At 40.1% G+C, this 19,577-nt stretch overlaps 1 protein-coding gene across 1 annotated transcript; it reads right to left on the bottom strand.

Annotated features, from left to right (window-relative positions):
- Window positions 1-1,783: 1,783 nt before the first annotated feature.
- On the bottom strand, window positions 1,784-15,196 carry ntrk2b (neurotrophic tyrosine kinase, receptor, type 2b). The gene is made up of 18 exons (XM_054612717.1): window positions 15,000-15,196; window positions 12,963-13,037; window positions 12,812-12,883; window positions 12,653-12,721; window positions 12,400-12,551; window positions 12,091-12,227; window positions 11,001-11,133; window positions 10,215-10,523; window positions 10,103-10,123; window positions 9,954-9,962; window positions 9,815-9,849; window positions 9,363-9,462; window positions 8,790-8,978; window positions 8,060-8,190; window positions 7,748-7,920; window positions 6,579-6,819; window positions 3,362-3,520; window positions 1,784-1,969 (listed from the first exon to the last, which is right to left on the bottom strand). Exons 1-18 carry the CDS (start codon window positions 15,194-15,196, stop codon window positions 1,784-1,786), a joined length of 2,388 nt encoding a protein of 795 aa, XP_054468692.1.
- Between the last annotated feature and the right edge of the window lie 4,381 nt (window positions 15,197-19,577).

Below are 19,577 nucleotides of genomic sequence, written 5' to 3'. Positions count from 1 at the left end.
TTGTACTAGACACTTGAACCACCACACTTTTGCTTTAATATTTTAGCCTTTTTTTTTTTAAATCTCAAAACAGAACAGTTGAAGATAATTTGGAAAACAAACTACAAGAATGCATTCTAAAAGCATTTTTTTTTTAAAGCAGCCTATCCATACAAATGTGCTTTAGGGATGCCTGAAGTGAGCAGCTGGATCAGTCACCACCCGGCAGACTGGAGGCCGCTCAGAGAGATGAAGGCGCCCCTGGGACTCTTTGAGGGCAATCAGACTCTTAATTAATCCTTTTGTTGTGGCCTTTTAGCCTACTATTAAGAACTAAAGATTACATCTTCAGACCACACTTAATGCAATGCAAATAAACAACAAATAAAACGTAGTAGCATCGTCAATACGTACAAAAAGTGCTGAAAACAAATAAATCTGTGAATTAGTGCACAGTGAACTGCATCGAAATGCCCCCCTCCATCCATAAAATCACTCAAAGAATGAATCTAATCTTCTCTTATCAAACCAAAGACACAATCTCATCAACAGCCATAACATTTGAAAAAAAAAAAAACTGCCTCTGATGGTGCATACAAAACCACATCACTTACAGATATGGGCCACCGAACAAAAATAAATCCCTAAATGGCATTGCTGGTGAATGAAAAAGTAAAACAAAACTGTGCTCATCTTCTTTTTTTTCTTTTTTTTGAGCTCAACACCTCCGCGTCCTCATTCTCTGTGCTTTAGATACATCAAATGAAAAAGGTTGTGAAATGTAGTAGAGCACTCCAACAACGTTTAAAACACCACTTTGTAAATATAGATGACCTGATGTGCAGATATTTACATAAAATATGACAAATGATGATGGCATTATTAAAAAAAAAGAATGGTTTAAAATGCCGTATGCCCTTGTGTTTTACAACCTCAGAGTTGATTTTTAAAATTAGGGAAATCCTTCAGTGGACTTGAGTCAGGTATTCATAATAATTAGAATCTATATGGGTTTCTGATTAAACACACGTGTAGAATAATATACACGTATGTTTAAAATTCAAACAAGCAAACATTTCTGTCGATGACTGAAAAAGCACAAATGAAATGAAAACAGACATTTATAAATTCTACAAATATTAAAATAGTCTGTGACATATAAAAGAAAAAAAGCTTTAGCTGTAACTTGATGAGTATTTTTTATTTTTTTTATTCTTCCTGCAGAATATGCTGCTCTGTGTGTGTCCAAAGAAGAGAAAGCTCTATCTACAAAGTTGTGTCCATACACTGTCCATCATGGAGACACGTTATTTTCCCTTTCATTCCCAGCAAAATAGAATAGATGATTTAATGCGATGAATGTCCATAGAGTAACCCAGTGATCAGTATTTCTGATTATCGGGGTTTCATTTCTTTGTATGCCTTTCACATATTTATGCGTTTTGGTTTCCATTGACGAACACATGCCTCAGTGACTTCTGCAAATGAATAAAGAAACAAAAAGCAAAAAATAATAAAAATAAAAATCACTCAAAATTTAAGGCTTTTCTCGATGTAATGAGGACAACGGACGATAGCATTTACAGGGACATTTACAGCCAGGTACTGTACACAAAACACGCTCACACAGTCGCACAGCCTTCACTTCCTTCCTCTCCTCTCTGCTGTCACTCATCCAGGTATGAAGCCCCAGCTCACACACACACACACACACACACACACACACACACACACACACACACACACACACACACACACACACACACACGTGCACACAAAAAGTACATACAAGAACACCGGTGCATCAGCCCAGTATGTCCAGGTACACAGGGGAGGCCTTGGCCAGGCTCTGGAGCATGCTGTGGATCTCCTTGATGTTCAGCCTCATGTAGGGCTCCCTCTGCCAGCAGCCCAGCATCAGGTCGTACACCTCTTTAGGACAGGTGCGGGGCCGCTGCAGCACGCGGCCCTGGGTGATGCACTCGATCACCTGCGGGGGGGAATACAGGGCGACAATACGCTGTTCGGATGAGGTGTTCAAATGAAAGCAATGTAGAGAGTTTGACTCTGTTGCTAATAAAGTGAAACATTAGAAGGGTTGAGAGATGTTATCTGAAAGCAAAGATGCTTTAAAGATGATAATCGTGAAGTTTTCGCACTTATGCTGAAGTGATTGCTAGGTAATTCAAAATATATCGCCCTTTTTTGTTTGTTTGTTTTAATGCAGATGGTTGCTTACATGCCATCTTAGCGTGCATCATTTTACAAGAGATGAAACAATTCTGTAAAGAGTTTGCTTCACTTTTATACATGCAAAAGCACATTTTTGTCTAAAGAAATAAAAAGGAATGTGTGCTCTGGTGCGACTATGAGGGACAATTAGTCGCATTGTATTCTCCATCTGTCTCCCCCTCTATCATTTCTTGTCATCTCTCCACTGTCACTATCTCATAAATGCCCCTCCCCAAAAAAGTAGTTTTTTTTTTTTACAGTAAACATAATTTAAAAACCTGTGAATTGGAATTTAGCATTGCACTTCTATTAAGTTGAGAAAACGGTCAAAATCCATAAAACACTGGATACTACATTTCCCACAATTTGACTGCATTCATGTCACATCTGAGTTATCATAATTATGAGTTTCTAACTTGAACATAGTGTTCATATCAACATCCAAATTATGATAAGAACTCTGAGAGCTCTTATACGTGCAAGTTGTGACTGACTAATAAGGAGTGCCGGAAAACCAAATAAAATATAGCCTAGAGTTTTATCGTCGGTGCACAGTATCTTAATACTCACATGAAAAACCGTCTTGATAACATGAACGTGGTATTAGTTGCATCCTCACTTCCTGGATAATGCTCACATCTTTAAATCTCCACACCCCAGTTTGTTAAAAAGTATTTCTATTGAAAATATTCTTTCTCCAAGGCCAAACTAATGTAACCCTGATGACATCACCTGGGTTATTTTCTCTGTCTTTACTAAGATTCTTTAGAGCCCAAAGATACAACACAGCTGTTTCTTTTCACATTTACCACAGGTTTCTTTTCTAGTACTTCATCTGCCACTTCAACCGTTGAAAGAATAGATAAGGTTAGTATTTCGTTAGTAGTAACATTCACAGTCAAACGTTTTGGCTCAAAGTTGGATCACTTTTCAAACCAGATAGATTAATCACTTGTCATGCTTCTGGTAAACCTTGAATAACGAAAAAAGTTACTCAAGTTTACAACTTTAGACTTTTATAATAACAAGACCAGCAGGAGAAAAGTCTCTGTGTTTAAGAGGAGTTCCTGAATAGGTGTAATTTAAAGTCTCTCCGCTCTGTGATCATTGTCTGACTAGAGTATCTTCAAACCCCGTGTGACTCTCTGACCTCATTGTTGGACAGCTGGTACCAGGGCTGCTTGCCGTAGGTGAAGATCTCCCACAGCACCACGCCGAGGCTCCACACGTCACTCTCTGTGGTGAACCGCCGGTACATGATGCTCTCTGGGGGCATCCAGCGGATCGGCAGCATCGTATGACCGCCCACCTGCAGAGAGAGAGAGAGAGAGAGAGAGAGAGAGCTAAATCAGTCTCCATTAGAAACCAACACCATAAGGCCTAATGGTGAGTTTAAAAGAGTTTAGCCAAGCTTGTGGCCCAGCCCTGTGGATGAGAGTGTCGGTCGGAGGTTCCACCACTTTAATCCAGACTGAAATATTTCAAAAACTTCTGAATGGATGGACATAAAATTTGGTACAGGCATTCGTGGTGCCCAGAGGATACATTCTAATGCCTTTGGTGTTTCTTTCTTTGTTTTGGATGCCTCATCTTCCTCTAACTCCGCAGACCTGCCATCCTCAAGTCATCCACCAGATGTCCTCACCTGACATCCCCTCCCACCTACACACCTGTTCCCACTTTCCTCACCAGATGTATATATACCGGCACATTTCCACTCGTTCCCTTTCAGATTGTCTCGAGCGACGCCCTCTTTGTCTGCTCACATCTAGGTCAGCCTCTCTCTGTTTGCCCGCTTTGGTTTCCTGATGCCTGCCTGTTTGAGGTAAAGACGATCTTCAACTCCTGCTTACAGGTTTGAACATTTGTTCACCAAGTCGTTACGTCGGGATTCCCTGACTGTTCCTCTTCTGTATATATATATATATATATTTATTTTTTTTTTTTTCTAAAGGTCTGTGTCCCTAGTGTCAGAAAATTCATGATAGCATTGCAGCAATTATTACTTTCTATGTGCTATCACCCCTTTTTTTTTTTTTTACTCCCCCATCATTTCAATTTTTTCATATATTTTTTGCCATTTTCTACATAAAGTCACACTAGGAGAGGGTAACCTACACTGAATACCATGAAGTCATGGAGAAAGCTTGGACTATAGTCTACCTACCAGTCACATTTTCATGACACTGAGGACAACATCATTTGACCTTTGACGCTGCAATAGGGCAAATTCTGAATGCCTCTGCAAATGCTCGTATAACTGACTTCATATTGGTCTGATGTGCCTGTTGGTAGTTCGACCATTAAAGGCTTATAAAAAATCATATTATATTAAAGACACTATATATATATACATACTGAATGTTGAACTTTGCATTAGCTTCTGTAATTGAGGCAGTTGTAAATAGCTTTCTAAGTGACAGAAACACAAAATTCAAAAAAAGAAAAATTCAAAAGAAAATAAAAACTAGAAAGAGCTTTCCAAAGAAGGTAATTATCCACCAGGTTTATCCACTATTTTATATTTCCCCACCATTACTCCACCGTCAATATAAACATGTTACAGCTGAATAGCAATAGCGATGGGTTATAGTAATTATCAAGTGATGTATTAAAATGATGTTCATTTCCTCATAAAAACATGAAACTTGCCGTCCATTTCACTTTCTGTCATAACCAAATTATGTGTTTTGCATCATGTCTCCTGAACCAAACATGATGACACAGAAAACTTTGTTTTGGAATGAATGCTCACAATAACATTAAAACATCATTAAACTGTTCAGGTTAATAGTTTATGCTGAATTCTGTTACATTGTGAGAAGAAAATCACATTATCTGAGAACCATGTCTGTTGCATGTATGTTATTAGAATTCCAGTCCTTTGTGGTCATTTAGCCTACCCTAATTTAAGTCAGTATAACAAATCACAGTTCAACAGGACTGCATCCCACAAAATGATCCTACAATTGAACATTTCTCCTACCATTTCAACAAAACCTGAACATTATAACCTTCATGGAGTCTTGGCTAGGTGTGCCTAATAAACTGGCTACTGAGTGTATTTTTTTTTATTGTGAGCAATTGAGTTTAGTCACTCAGGCATTCCTGAAACACGCCTGTTATTACATCAAAACCTTTTATCCAACCATCATCTTCTTGTCTTCTTCCATCAGATATTTCCTGTCTACTAAATACATTCCCTCCTCTCACTGTCTCCTCTCTTATCTAATCACCATCCTCTCACGTTCATCACATCACCTATATATCCTGTATACTCCCATGCACCATCACACCATCATGTGATACTCTGTATAACTGGCAGATCAACAGTGGTGCACAGATGTAGTTGTATGTATTTCTAGTTTTATTCCCCGCACATTATTTTTCTCAATCCTCTATACGTGAGTTTTACACAGTTATATTCTTGTTTAATCTAATTGTGTCACATGATTCCCTTTTATTTATCAAATTAAATCAGCATTATGGCAGCTTCTTATTGTTATCTGTGTCTCTATTGGATAAAATCGTTTGACATCAGCAGTTGGTGACAGACCCTCTGTATGGTGATCTTATCTGATTCAGGGAAATGCATGTCCGAGTCCACTCTGGGCAGCAGAGGGCACTGTGTGATTCAAGCTAGGATTTTATGCAGAAAGGATGAGGGAAATAAATGCATCCATCTGTTCTTCAAAATAAACAATTGTGTGTGTGTGTGTGTGTGTGTGTGTGTGTGTGTGTGTATGTATGTATGTATGTATGTATGTATGTATGTATATATATATATATATATATACACAATGTTAGTGTAATCTTCTTGTCAGACCATATACTGTACCGTAACTCCTCTATGGTTAAATAATATGATGATATTCATGTAGAGTGAAGGGACGTATTAACTTCTTGCCCATGGAAAAAAAAAAAAAACTGTCGAAGCATTTTTTTCGCACTGTTGGCCCTTATTACCATGGAAACAGTAATTTTATGCAGATTATAGAATTTGCATTTAAATGGTATTAAAAATAGATAAAATACCTCTGGTTAAAATTGACATTTCTGCAGCTACACAGTTATTTCAGGCCAAAACGGGAATAAAATTCTAATTACATATTTGAGACCGTGCGTCTGTGGCTACATTTCCATATTTCTGTGTATATATCTGAGGGTGTGTGTGTGTGTGTGTGTGTGTGTGTGTGTGTGTGTGTGTGTGTGTGTGTGTGTGTGTGTGTGTGTGTGTGTGTGTGTGTGTGTGTGTGTGTGTGTGTGTGTGTGTGTGTGTGTGTGTGTGTGTGTGTGTGTGTGTGTGTGTGTGAGATGCAAGACGGGGTGAGAAAAAGGGGAAATGATCAAAAATGTTTTGGACTCACTCTGTAGTAGTCTGTGCTGTAAACATCTCTGGACATGCCAAAGTCGCCTATCTTGACCAGCAGGTTTTCTCCTACCAGGCAGTTCCTGGTTGCCAAGTCTCTGTGGACAAAGTGCTGAGAGGCCAGGTAGACCATGCCAGCCGCAATCTGTTGGGCAATGTGGAGCATCTGGGACTGGGTGAGCTCCACCTGGATGCTGTGTTGACCGTCGGACATTAGTACTGCATCAGGACCGTGGGACCTGCACCCAGAAACATTTCATCAGAGCTTCAATCGAATGTATGACTGAATAGTTTAGAAAATGTAATGCCGAACACCAAATATTCACAAATTTTCAAGATGTACCCTAAAATTATTTCTAGATTACATTACTCTCTTGGAATTTCTGTTGAAATGAATTAAGTACTTGTTGAAAATATGAATACTACAAAAATTCTGTGAATCCATCTAGCGTTGCCATAAAGCAGGTCTTCTTATTTGCCAGTGGACAAATTTCTATCAACTCACAGAACACATCATAATATCACCAAGCATACCTTTTTAATGCGCAGTGGACAACTAAAGGAATATTTTGATATTCTGGGATGTATAATTATTCGCTCTCTTGATGAGAGTTAGGTGAGTAGATTGATGCCACTCCCACCTGTAGGCTAAATATGTAGCTGGTGCCAAGAGACAGTTATCTTAGCTTAGCATAAAGACTGTAAACAAAGGGAAACAGCTAGCCTGGCTCTGTCAAAAGCAAACACATTAATTTGTGTTTTCATACAAAAACCAACATGTAAAGACATGTTTTTTGAAAATAGGGTTATGGCTTATGGTGGATAATGTGCTGGACTATTTGTTGGCCAAGAGCTGTGACTTCCTGGAGCCTCCATTGGTTGACTGGAAGTCACTGCTCCCAGCCAAGAAACAGTCAAGCATATAATCCCCATAAGATATAATGGGCTTTAAAGGTGTTGGTAGACATTTTTTTCAGCTCTTTCCAGTCTATATGCTAAGCTAAGCTAATTGGCTGCTGTCTGTAGCCTTTTGTTGAGTGTGCAGACATGAGTGTGGTATCAATCTTCTCATCTAACTCTTGGCAAGAAAATAAATTGGTAAATATCCCAAAGTGTTGAATTATTTTTTTAACACGTTAGTATTTTTAGAAGTCAAAGTGATCCTACCTGAGGAACTTGTTTAGGTCCCCGTGTTTCATGTATTCAAACACCATGATGAGCGGGTCGCTCTCTACACACACGCCGTAGAAAGTGACGATGTGTTCATGTTGCAGGTTGGTGAGGAGCTCGGCCTCTCTGTAGAAGTCCGCTCGGCCGCTCTCGTTGGCCTCTTTCAGAGTCTGGAAAGAAGTGGAAAGGCAAAGGCACAAAGACAAGGTGAGGAGCATTAGCTATAAGAACTTACATTTAGTCAGTAGAATTCACAAACTGAATGACAAGTAAATTGATTATTCGAGCGAACGTCTTCCTAATCTGCACCTTGACTGCCACATGGAGCTTCTCCTGGTCTGGTGTCAGGTTGTAGCACTCAGCGAGAAACACCTTCCCAAAGGCTCCCTCTCCCAGCTCCCTCTTCAGTACAATGTTGTGTCTCTTGATGTGCTGGACAACTTTAATGCAGAATACGACAAATAGCATGGGAATTTGGGTGATTTTTTTGTCAGGAATACATCAGTTACAGGTATGCAGGTGAAATGAGATTAGGGCTGCAACTAAAGAATATTTTCAAGATCGATTTGTTTGATTTTGCAATGTATAAATCTATAAAACATCAAAAAAATAGCAAGATTAATGCTGTCATAATCTTCAAAACTGAAAGATATAAACTTTTCAATAAAATAAAACTGACAAAAGAAGCAATTCTACACATTTGAAAGGCTAGAACAAGCAAATGTTTGCTCGATTAATGAATATCTATCAAAACTGTTGATTAGACAAATAGATCCAGCACAAATTAAAAAATGTCTTAAACTATAATAAACCCCATGCAGTTGAGTATGAGAAAGAAAAACATTCAGGTTCATTCTGCTGAGTCGATCCTTCTGTGAACAAGCTTGTGTTTCTGAACATTATCTAAATGTCCAGGGGGTCACTATCACAATGCAGCAGGATGCTGACAATAAATATGGCGTCTGGCTGTGACCTCTGCGTGGATTTATCAGAAAAGGTCCGGGTTACCGGCCATTTGTCAAGCGAGGCGGTAACTCACACGTGTCAGATTTCAGCATGCTCCCGGAGTTACGGAAGTACTGTGGGTTCTCAATGACAGGAATCTTTGTCATCCCAATGATCACTGCGTCTGGACCCATCTCTGAGGACGACGGGGTGTTGTTGCCATTGGAGACGTGATGAAGAGGGCTGGCAGAGTCATCGTCATTACTGATGACTGAGGAGGAGCCTAGGGAGCCACGAAGGAGGAGGTGGAGGTGGAGAGGAAAGAGAGGCAGGAGATGAGTGAAGGGTAAGGACGGAATGTGGAGAGGGGGAGGAAAGTGTGGTCAAAGAAGAGGAGGAGGAGAAAGGGGAGGGGAGTGTTGGGTGGGAGAAAAGAGATTGAAAGACTTGTAAATACAAATTGAACATAATGACAAAAAAAGACACGAGAGGCACATGTCATTCTAAAGAAACATGAGTGCATGCCTTCAGAACAAAGTAGGACTCAAAAATGTCTATGGTAATAATGTGATAGTACAATGAGCTTTGAGTCAACAATAACACTTAAGGAATCGAGTAGGCGTATTTGCCTAAATGTTGAACTCTTCATTCAAAAAGGTTAGTTTACCTTTAATACCAAACTTGGAGTTTCTTCCATATTTCAGAATGATCACCATCAGAACGCAGCCGGTCAAGGCAACTCCTGCGATTCCCACAACTACATACACCTGAGAAGGAAAAAAAAAAAAGATAAACTGTCAACAAAAACATCTGGCATCCTTTTAGATCAGTGGTTCCAAACCTGGGGTCGTGAACCCCGTAATGGGCCGCAAACTAAATTTGGAGTCATGAGATTATTTACATGATAGAAAGAAGAAAAATAAATATTATTGTAACATGAAGTTAGGTTTATTTATCAGACTTTCCTCTAATCTTTGCTGTTTTTCTTGAGAACTACAAGATCATTTTAGGCGTTTTTGACTTTTTTTTGATAAAGGCTAATTTTTTTTTTATATTGTCACAGGCCAAAAGGGTGACAACCATTGCTTTAAAGGGTGAGGACCTGTGAGCATCACTTACTGCAACACTGTCGTCCAGCGGAGGGTTTGGAGAGTCTGAAAATAAAATCAAAAAGCTGGTCAGAACATTTGAAATATAATAACTATTAAGAGCAAGCAATTTACTTTGTTATGCTGACTGTCATGTTATAGACACTTACCAGTGGTGTCTGGTCAGAAGCAAGATGCAGGCAGAGGCCAAAGGAGGAGAAACGGATCATAGAAGAGTCCATTTTAACAATGTATACAGTTATTATTAAGTTGATGAGGATAACAGTTGTTAGTTTTATAATGCTGAATCATAACTTACAGTAGTAGAGGGTGTCTTCTGCTGACAAGAAGAAAATAAAGTATGTTAGAAGTTGACTTCTTAAACAGAAATGTGCTGACTTCTGACTGAATGAACTCCTGTATAAAAGCACCTGTGTGGTCGATGTAAGGCGGGTCGATGAACTGGGCGGAGACCTTCTTCTCATCCCGACCGTACTTATTGTTCGCCACCAGCCTGTAAACGCCGTTGTGGATGTGCGTGGGGTTGACCAGCTGCAGGCAGCCGTGGTACTCGCTCTCGGTGGACAGGTGGATCCTGGTGCGCATGAAGTCCTGCTCCATGAGAGCCACGTTCTCGTGGTACCACTGCAGCTCGGGCTTGGGGTTTCCCGTCACACTGAATGGGATGCACCAGTGGTGGTCCCGCTCTGGCTCCAGCAGCTGCTGGATGGTGGGGGCAACTGACAAGGAGGAAAACAGTACAGGAAGAGTAATAACGGGATGATGAGGAAATCAACACCAGGAGTAAAAGCCAGTGGGAAAAGAAACGTGTATGGGTTTAGAGAGGAGATGTGGGATGAAAGGTATGAAGGGGGGGGGGACGACACAACATCTAAACGCTGACATCAGGAAAACATGGAGGAGGAGAATGAGGAGAAATGTGGCTCTAAACAAGCAGAGGAGTTTGGTGAGGAGCTTCACGGGAGGAAGAGTTATGGACAGGAAACGTGGAGAGTCAATAAGATTGGCCAAGAGACAGTAACGATAACAAACTGAGGAGCCTTGTGCTTCCACTGGAAAAACAAGGTTCAGAAGCAAGCGCTTAAATGTCCGTAAGACGAGATGAGACAAAATAAACTTGCCGACAATAACTATAATCTCTAAAAGATGCATGCTACAGTTACAGTCAATTATAAGAGAAAAGTAGGAGTCCTTACAGAGAATGTTGAGCTGAAAGGTGGCCTCGGTCTGACCGACGATGTTCTCGGCGCTGCATATGATCACCTTGCCATTATCATCAGGGGACAGGTCTGACAAGGTGATGCTGCTCTCCGTATCCGAAGGCTCAATCTGTAAACATTATCAGACTGCATTTTATGTCCTATAGTTTAAATGTAAAAGTGTGAAACAACCATTCAGCTAACTGCCTGTACAACATAAATTCTATATTTGTCTTATCATCATCAGATCTTATGGAAAGACCAACACTGTGTTCCATATCACATACTTTTTCTTTTTACTTTAAGTACATACTGCAGTTATGATTACAAAGTAAATACTGTTGCATCCGGTCTGCACTGACATACTCCTTCATCATCACATTGAACCCTTAACTTTGGCCGTCTTGCTCACATATCTACTGTGCAGGTCATTGTGGGCTAGAAAAAGCCAGAAAAGCGTGCTAGCTTGCATATATCAAAATGCAACTGGATGCAATAACACATCTGGTATTTTTGGCATTTGAGATACTATCTATTGCGAAGTACTTCCTATTTGTTTGGCCTACTAAATAGTATGGTAGTATGGGTATTGGAACACACAGCAAGACCAACTGTGTGTTTGACTGTCTCTTAATACTTTTGTACTTTTCTACTCTGCTTTTGCATTCAGCTCTAAGTTCACTGTTTCCTGGTGAAAATGTAAATCTCCACAGAAACCAATAATTCCAGTTGAGTACGTTGAGTTACTGATGTGTTTTTTATGGTTTTCAACAACAAGAATGAGCTACACTAACTTTCCTGGATCAATCCTGCATTCAGTTTTAGTCTTTTCATGGGATTTGTTGACGATTAGACCAATAAAGAATGAAGCCTAACACGGGTCGCAGTCTGAAGCCTACAGCTCTATCACGACCCTCACGTAGTTCACAGAGGTAGCTTTGAAGCTTCATTGGAGCTAGTCTTATGAGTAATATTTTCCAAAAAAAAGATTCCTCAGCTTGTCCACTCCTTAAAAATAACCAGCATCCCAGAGTGCTGGACCTGTACCAAAGGTTTAAACAGGAAGCTGTGTGGTAGACCGGCTCACCTCGTGGTGGGTGGAGAGCCAATCAAAGTTCCAAATGATCTCAGGAGGAGGGGAGCCTGAGGCGCTGCACACAGCTTTGACGTTACTCCCCTGCATCATCGTCACGGTTTTTGGGGTGACCTCTACTTTGGGAACCACTGCGAGAGATGAGCACACGGCACAATTGGACATCCGGCCAGAACTTTGCATTGATTGATTTGTTTACAGGTTTATTCCCGTCTTTTCCTGTCTCCATGAATCGATCTCATCTCTCTGAGCGTTCAATATCAGATACCCAGCGTTGCTTATTATAACATGGTTTCACATTACCGCAGTCTGGTGGAGTGAGCGTGGCAAAGGCCTGTGGCGCTCCTCGCTCGTCCATGCATGTCAGCTCTGGACTGTCGGTTTCTTCTAGGAGCCTCAGTGTGATCCACAGGTTCTCACAAACACAATCCAGAGGGTTACCGGACAGCAGGAGCCTGGAAAATAAAATAAAAACACAACACATGAGAAACTCTTTGGCTGCACGCACACACAAAAAAAGAATGTACTGTGACTTTTTTCTACACGTAACACTTACGGGTATGTTGTGTTAAAGTTCTGAAATGTTCTCCATGACAGTGTTGATAGGTTATTGTCTCTGAGATTTCTAAAAAGGCGAAAAAATAACAATCATAATCATGCTACTCCTGTGTACATCAATGACGCCACTACAGAGGGTCTTTAAAATGCTACTTACACATATTGGAGTCTTGTATTGTTGAAAAACGCATCTGATGATATAGACGTCAGTCTTGTCTTCATCACTGTTCTGTTGTGAGGGTAAAATGTCGAGTTAAATATATTGTGGTTCCATGTAAAACACTGAACACATACGGTATGATACTTACAGGTTTCTGAGGTTTATGTAGTGCCGCAGACTGTTGTCATTGATGTCAAACAGTCTGTTTTGATTTGTAATGTATCTGTGAAGGAAAAAGGGGAGAAAAAGTTTTAAGACACACATGCACAGTGTTCATTTAATGTAAAGTTTATCTGGAAGTAGATACAGGCTGAGAAGGTCTGACGGTCAGTTGATAACTTGATCTAAAACTGGTACGTGTGTGTGTGCGTGTGTGTGTTTGTGCATTTTAGGGAAACAAAATACCATGACAGTGTTTTTCTTTATATTTAAGACATAGTCAGCTAAATATGATATATACTTCCCACAAAGCTGTAATGTTATTTTACTGTGGGAATTTAGTCTGCAGTATGTTGAGTGACAAACTTATTTTATTGTTGCTGTTATTGTTCATGTTATTTAGGTTTTGCAGCTCAAAAATGCCCTAATGATGCTACTTCTTCCAACTCTTTTTGATAAAATCACTCCACTAAAGGTGCATTATAAATAAGCTGACAAGCAGATAGCTCAGTTGGCAATGAAAGTCAATAATCAGTATAGCTATATTAATTATTTATACACACATCTCAAATTCTTCAAACATATTCTTAAATGGGGACCAGCTGAAATACTTCTGCAAAGCAGAAATGTTGCATTGTATTTTAAGATCATTTTATTTACAAAAAAATGTTTTACTATATTAGTTAGAGGTATTTAAATAAAGAGTTTAAGTAATATACGAAAAAGAGCATTTCAAATTGTCACCACAATATATTCCTGAAGTAAACAAACTGTGCTAAGTATCAGAAAATAAATAAGTTTTGTTTAAAAACCCTGTGAATCAATTTGAGAATGACCCCAGGTTGTTTAAGAATGTTTCTGGTGGGGAAAACACTTTTGTTTGCATGTATTGTACTTTTAACAACACAATTCTACAATATATTACACGTTTAAGTATCTCAACAATCTAAATGGACTTTGCTGCTTCAGGAGCTTTGTTTTTTTTTTATTCCCAAGTAATAAACAGGAGGCAGGAGTCTTTGTTTTAATTTATGGTTAGATTTTTAGAAGGTGCAGGTGACAAGCATTTTAATATTAGACTTCAAATGCTGATTTATTTGCCTAAGCTGGTGGGTATTCATGGTGGGTATGTATCCAGTCGGTCTGCCTCAGTCAAACTCACCCAGTCTCCCCTCCATTCTCCACTGGGTGCCATGCAGTTGTACACTTGTGCAGGGTTGTAGCAGGTACACTCCGACACAAGCCTATACATACACACTGACGCAGATAAGGCTCCATAACTGTGGGTAGCCTATCGCCAGCTGTACACAACCGATGTGATCTCATGTGTAATCTGACAAACAATGTGGTCATTTATTTTACTTTATTTTATTTTATTTTATTTTTTATAATGTTGAGGTTATATCACACCCGCCGCCCAATAGCCAACATGAAGACATCAGAGGCTGCGTCGGGGCCTAAACATTTACTCCATCACTACCTCTGGAGCTGTTTTGTAAAGGAAACACCGACAAATCCAAATAAACCTGACGCGCACTCTCACACACACACACACACCACACACACACACACACACACACACACACACACACACACACACACTATCGTCGTTACTGGCACGCGCGACCCCCATCTCCGCCAAACACACACACACACACACACACACACACACACACACACACACACACACACACATACTAGGCTACATGATCCGACAAACCCTTGGTTATAAGAAGAAGAGGAAAAATCACACGTTTTGTGTTTGACATTAAGCGCAGAAGGCAGATCTCTATTGATCTGTAATCCACGGGGGGGGGGTTATATTAGGCCTGCTGTTATTAATGTGCTGTTGGTGTTACTATTATCTTTATTTCTATCATAATTCTAGCCCTCTGGTGTTATTGCGACCTACGATGGAAGGTGGTTCTTTACGCATTGCATCCTAATAAGTTCATCCGCTGTCTGCACGATCATTTCCCCACACACACACACACACACACACACACACACACACACACACACTTACATCTCGGTGATGTTTTCCATGTCATCTAACGTGAGGACAGGGAAATCCTCGATCCCCGGTTCAGAATCAATACAAACAATCCTTGAGATGCTGCAAGTGCAGGATGCGGGGCAAGCATCGCTAAATCTCCACAGCCCCATCAAAACCAAAAACAATCCAAGACGAGCCATGCCATATTCCCCCGCGCTGGAGTCCATCGCAGGTCCAATGGTATCCCACGAATCCCCCCCCCCCCCAAAAAAAAAAAACAGAATCTGGTCAGATTGAATAATTGGTAAGATTTCCCTCCCCTCGCTGCTTTTTTTTTTTTTTTTTTTTTTTTTGCTTTTTTTTTTTTTAAATATCTGGCCAAGTTAATCCTTTTCGACTCCGCAGAAGAAGAAGAAGAAGAAGAAGAAGAAAAAAAACCCAAACAAGACTACGACGTCGATGAGGAATGCGCAGAGCCCACGGTTTTAATATCAAGATGCCATGGACTGGCCTTCCCGTCTCCGCAGAGCTGCTATCACACTACTGCATATCGATGTCGTGAAGCAAGGTGTCAAGTGGTCCGTCCTGGTGCTGCTGCTGCTGCTGCTGCTGCTGGTGGTGGTGGTGGTGGTGCTGATGCTGATGCTGATGCTGATGCTGCCTCCGCCGCCGCCGCCGCCGCCGCTGCTGCTGCTGCTGCTGCCGTCTCGCTCCTCTTATCTCGGGCACAGACTGTTCAGCCTCTGCCTTGTAAAACAAATATGAGGTGTTCCAGATGTTTAAGAGATCAATAGGCACGGCCCCCACGAGCGATTTCTCATACGTGTGGTGATGGGGAGGGGAAATAAGAGAGAGACTGCACAGTGGAGTAAGGATGCGTGGTGATGCTGCGTGTGTAGGGAGGAAGGCTACCTGCATGCGTCTATCGATTATCACCGAGGACGAGCGCATCTCCCCCCCACACCCCCCCCCCCAGCCATCACTGGGATCGGGTTCATAGGGGAGGAAGTGGTTTTGATGATACCCTGGAGATGTATTTTCTGACTAAATGTATTTATAGGAATTTATGTTTTTTTTTTTTTTTTTTTTTTTTTTTTTTTTTTTTTTAATATATCATCATGCAACAAAACCTAACACATCTTCTGCTTCAGTCTCACTGGGCTGCACAAAGTCGCCAGCTGTGGGTCAAATGGCTATGTTAGTGTCGGACACAACAACAATATGGATGTAAACTCTTGTGTTGTAGTTGCTCTGAAGCCATGCATTGGATGGAAGTGGCGCTCCCCCCCCCCCCCCCCACACACACACACACACACACACACACACACACACACACACACACACACACACACCAACACTGTTGTACGGTTGGCCATTAGGCCTATAGTGTGACGTACGGTTGACGCACAAGACGGGGTGCATCTATGAAAAATAATTACCTATACTATGTCTGCAAGCTTCAAATGGGTCTCACTCCAATTACTGGTCAGTGTGCGATATAGGAGAAAGAATTACAAAAAAAAAAAAAAAAAAAAGGTTTGATATAAGTTTTATAAAGAATCCTGAAATAATATTTTTTTTTCTTTTTAGTTTGGCACACCATTTAAAAACAAGTCACTGTCATCATTTGTAACGTTTTTATTTGTAGCACTAGCGTAATTTGATTAAAGTTTAGTAAACCATGACCTATTAAATAGATTTTAATTTATCAACAATATTTAGGGGCTGATGTTGGTGTCAACTAACCAATATATATTATTAATATCTAGACATGAATTGCAACATACTGATTTTACCTTTGAAGACCCAAACTGAGCACAATAAACATCATACAAATCCTTTATTTCTTAGTCCTTCGAGAGTTACAATGCAGTGCTCAACATCAAGGTGATAATATTTTTCAAAATGTTCAAATAAAATCTGTTTACCAATGGATTCTTAAATTTCACTCATAATGAGGAGGCATACTCGGCTAGGACACATGATCTATGACACAGCCTGGATGGTTAGTGTCGCTATGGTGACTTGCTTTTTACAAATAGCGCTGACAATGTCAAGTGTCGCTATGGTTGCAGATGAAAATATGTACGCAGGCTTTTTTTTTATGAGAAACATCAAGAACTGAATTATATCTGTCTCCATGGTAACCTCAGAGTATAGGAGAGGGAAGAGAGCTCTTTATTTTGCAATAGATCCTTTATATCTGAATGAGCATGACAACACTATGAGAAAAAAGGGGATGTTTAAAATAGTATGGACACAAGTCAGGCTCCTGATTTGCAATAAATGGGCAGTGAGGTGGCCGATCTCGTGGCCATATTATTTTAGCACTGCAGGAAAAATAAAGTGTACCTAGATGCAATGAGAAACGTATATCACTGCATCAGTGTGTTTTTGTCTAAGCATATAAATAACTTTCGAATTCAAAGAATACTTCCTTTATTTAAACTAACTGTAGATATGTCTTTGTTAATTTTCTATAGCTTGAAGCTTGATGATCTTAATTTTGCAGTGAGGTGCATGAGTTTGAACAGTACTATCTTTAACGCTTTGAGACTTTTGGCATGCAAAACCAAGAGATCTTCCTCCTCTTGAGCATTTAGTTTGGTGCCAGGCTGCTCCTACCTCTTCCTGAACCAGCTGGTGGCAGACTTGTCTTGAACCTTATATGTGCAGTGATGCAGCTGTGACTCAGCCCACTGATCTACATCCTGTACTGTCCACTGTATCTCAGTGTATGGATTAGCAACACCGTGCACGCTGTTACACTACTGTGTCTTATCAGAGATAATACAAACAATAGCTCTGTTTCAGATGCAACTCATTTTATTTGTTTCAGACCAAACTGTGTTTCTAAAACTACTCGTCACCCAGGATTCATGAGTTATGTAATATTGGGAAATCAACAGAATATTTTTTGATCCATCTAGAAAAAAAAAAAGATTAAAATTGCCTTTTATCAAATCCAGCATGAATATCGTGAGGATGAAATGGTGACTGTGTCAAAAAGAACTGAAACCCGGACATTGATGATAGATTTAGCAGACCTTACAGCCCCCACAAGACAAGAAAACCAGATGATAGCCCCAATAAGTTACAAAAACAGAATGAGAAAAGCCAAAAAAAGAAACGACCCAAAAGAACAAGAACCACAATAAGCTCATTCTTCTAATAAAGGCCTTGAAAAGAGAAGGAGAACAATTATTTGACCTTCATGTCTCCAAAACCTGACCTGTCATCACAGGTGAAATCAGCTAAATGTAAGGCCAAGTTACAGGGAGGAACCCCACCCGGAGAACAACAGTAAGAGGAGAAGGAGGTTAGATAAAAAAAAAGGAGAATCAAAATGTTAAACCTAGGTAAGAAATAAGTGTGATAATAATAATAATAATTGAATAGGAATAGAAATGATGTCCTGATAACAAGTTGAATGTGAAGAATCAAGTCAAGTTTGATAGTTGAACTATTAATGATTTTAATGAAGAAAGGATTAAGAAAAATAATTATATTATTACAAAAGGTAACAAAGGAAAAATGCAATTCCTAACGAAAGTGTGTAATGAGTGAATAGGGGAAGAAACAAACTAGTGGAAAGTACCAGGAAGTCCGAGTGGACACAGACAGCTGATAAGTATCTGAGTTGAAATAGACAGTTTCATTAACAGATCAGCAAAACATCGGTTAATGACCGAGGTTGTCTCGGGGTCACAGAACTTTCCAGAGCTGGGGATGAGGATTTCATCACTTAGCACTTGTTTTTGTTATTACAGGTCACACTATCTGTAGCTCTATGGAGGATGTCCATGTAGGCAAGAACTTAAACTAGACCCTGGCTTAAGGAGCGTATACTCCTTTGGCTTAACAGCTGGCACTGCACGAGATGGGGGTTCAGCGAATGATGGGGCTCCTCTTGTTTGCTCTTAATCCTCCGAGAGAGACGCATCTAACTGTTTTGGAGGTTTTTTGGGACTGTTGCATTCTTACTTTTTAACACTATTCAGAATTAAACAAGGTTGTGAGTTGAACAGCAATAGGGAAAATAAGAAAAGGATTACATTTGATTATTGCTGTGTAATCGCTGTAAGCCTCTGGATAACTAAAATAAAGTAACCTGTCCTGTAAAGGGTTTCTTTAAAGACATAGCTTCTCCTAAGTGATCTAAAAGGACAGATTGTGTGCGCTTAGCCAGGCCCGTAAACGAAGGCTCTTAAGTGGCATTTCATTAGAAGGCAAAAGAGTACATTTCCACAACTACAACTGTTATGATGGGGGAGCTGTCGTTAACCATTTTCACAAAGTATCTTTAAGTCAAAGCCACTACGGCTGTTGGTGAGAAGGCAGCGGGGAAGGCTTTATGAATAAGACAGTTTATTGCTGTATGAATCACCTTCGCACCAGTCTACTCTGATTGGACACTTCCTCTGTTAATATGCAGGCTAATCTTTAACTTATTAATGTTAGCGCTGGTTGGGACTCTTGCACTGGAGTGTCAGGGTAACAACAGGTTGAACTCTGAGTTGGTGTAGGTGCTTAGGTTGGACTTGCAAGTCATTTTGATCATTTTCTCATTTTCTTTTGTTGCATTTCTGGAGTTTCAACTTCCCACAT

This window comes from Anoplopoma fimbria, chromosome 14 (genome assembly GCF_027596085.1).
Source record: "Anoplopoma fimbria isolate UVic2021 breed Golden Eagle Sablefish chromosome 14, Afim_UVic_2022, whole genome shotgun sequence".
Lineage (NCBI taxonomy): Eukaryota > Metazoa > Chordata > Actinopteri > Perciformes > Anoplopomatidae > Anoplopoma > Anoplopoma fimbria.
Note: the sequence above shows the minus strand (reverse complement) of the source record. Positions and strands in the feature narration are given on the sequence as shown.

Bases quoted from the DNA above. Each gene is read 5' to 3' on its own strand.
- ntrk2b (XM_054612717.1), bottom strand. From the start codon at position 15,196: ATGGACTCCAGCGCGGGGGAATATGGCATGGCTCGTCTTGGATTGTTT. The intron at 12,884-12,962 runs GTAAGTATCATA...CCCTCACAACAG, and splicing joins TACATAAACCTCAGAAACCT to AACAGTGATGAAGACAAGAC. The intron at 8,191-8,789 runs GTGAGTTACCGC...TCTGCATTAAAG, and splicing joins CATGCTGAAATCTGACACGT to TTGTCCAGCACATCAAGAGA.